This window comes from Meleagris gallopavo, chromosome 5 (genome assembly GCF_000146605.3).
Source record: "Meleagris gallopavo isolate NT-WF06-2002-E0010 breed Aviagen turkey brand Nicholas breeding stock chromosome 5, Turkey_5.1, whole genome shotgun sequence".
Classification (NCBI taxonomy): domain Eukaryota; kingdom Metazoa; phylum Chordata; class Aves; order Galliformes; family Phasianidae; genus Meleagris; species Meleagris gallopavo.
The window spans coordinates 14,101,459-14,102,595 of NC_015015.2; the positions used below are offsets into that span (position 1 = coordinate 14,101,459).

The following is a 1,137-nucleotide window of genomic DNA, read 5'->3' on the forward strand; positions in this document are numbered from 1 at the left end:
CAGCCCATACACAAAGCCTACGTTCAGGCGCTCACAGGCCTTCACCTCTCCCTCTGCAAGGGAACACCTGACAGCAGGGCCAGACAATTACCTTCCGTTGTCGTGGGTGGAGGTGTTACGGAGGTGGTGGGTGTTGGCGTGGGTGTGGATGTGCTGACTGAAGTCGGGCCGGATGAGGTCGTGACAGTAACAGGCGTGGTGCTCACGGTGCTGCCGGTAGTGCTGCTGGAGAGCGTTGTGCCAGAGGTGGTAGTGGGGGCAGACCCGGTTGTTGTTGGCGGGGCACTGCTACTTGACACGCTGGTACTCGACACACTTGTACTCGTGGTGCTCTGCGAAGTGGGACCTGGGAAAACACAGGGTTTCATCGTTGCAAGCAGGCCAACCATATTTCCTCTCTCAGTCCTCATTTCTCAACTGACTTCACCAAGCTCCACAACCGCAAGCCCAGGAAGTTCAGAGTGTAGGAATGGAGACAGTCTCATTAGTCCTATTTATGTCATTGCGGAATTCTACTCCAAGGTTTCCAAAAACCAGCTTTGGAGACACGTGCAAACGCCACACCTATGACCAATGCGGCATCTAACCACCGTGTGCACAGTGAAAACAATGCTCAGGCTACAAGAACTCCGCAGCCCTTAAGCCAGATGAATGCACTCCGATCATCCTTAGGCTTCTTAGACTTTTCCTTACCTTTGGCTGTCAAGTTCTATTGCGTGGAACCACCACCGGACCCAATGCAGCAAACTAGCAGGCCCGATTTCACACCACAACTAATTTCCTGCCACCTCACTTGGGGCTCCAGTACAACTACTGAAACTCTTCTCTATACCCCTCTCACGTCTTCAAAAACCATTCTACCGCATTTGTCCATGCCATGCCACTTATCTCCAACTGCTTTTCTATGTTTCTTGGTTGCCCACGCCACAGGCCAGAAGGCTGCCTCCTTCAACCTGTTCTCAACAAGCAATTCAGAAACGCCCCATGGTACAGAAACATCTGCCTTCCAATCAAACGCTCCATCTGCAGGATGTGAACATACACACCACCCACAGAGAATCACTGCAGGAACTAAAAAGAATTGCACACGAGCGCAGGGGAAGAAAGGGCAGAACGTCTGAATGTCTGTGACCTACA

The 1,137-nt window shown here is 52.0% G+C and overlaps 1 protein-coding gene across 1 annotated transcript in view; it reads right to left on the bottom strand.

Annotated features, from left to right (window-relative positions):
* Positions 1–1,137, bottom strand: part of MUC5AC (mucin 5AC, oligomeric mucus/gel-forming) — a 217,213-nt gene that overhangs the window by 174,146 nt on the left and 41,930 nt on the right. Inside the window, exon 34 of the mRNA XM_010711134.3 lies at positions 92–346. Coding sequence (XP_010709436.2) covers positions 92–346 — 255 coding nt within the window. The remainder of the gene's footprint in view (positions 1–91; positions 347–1,137) is intronic.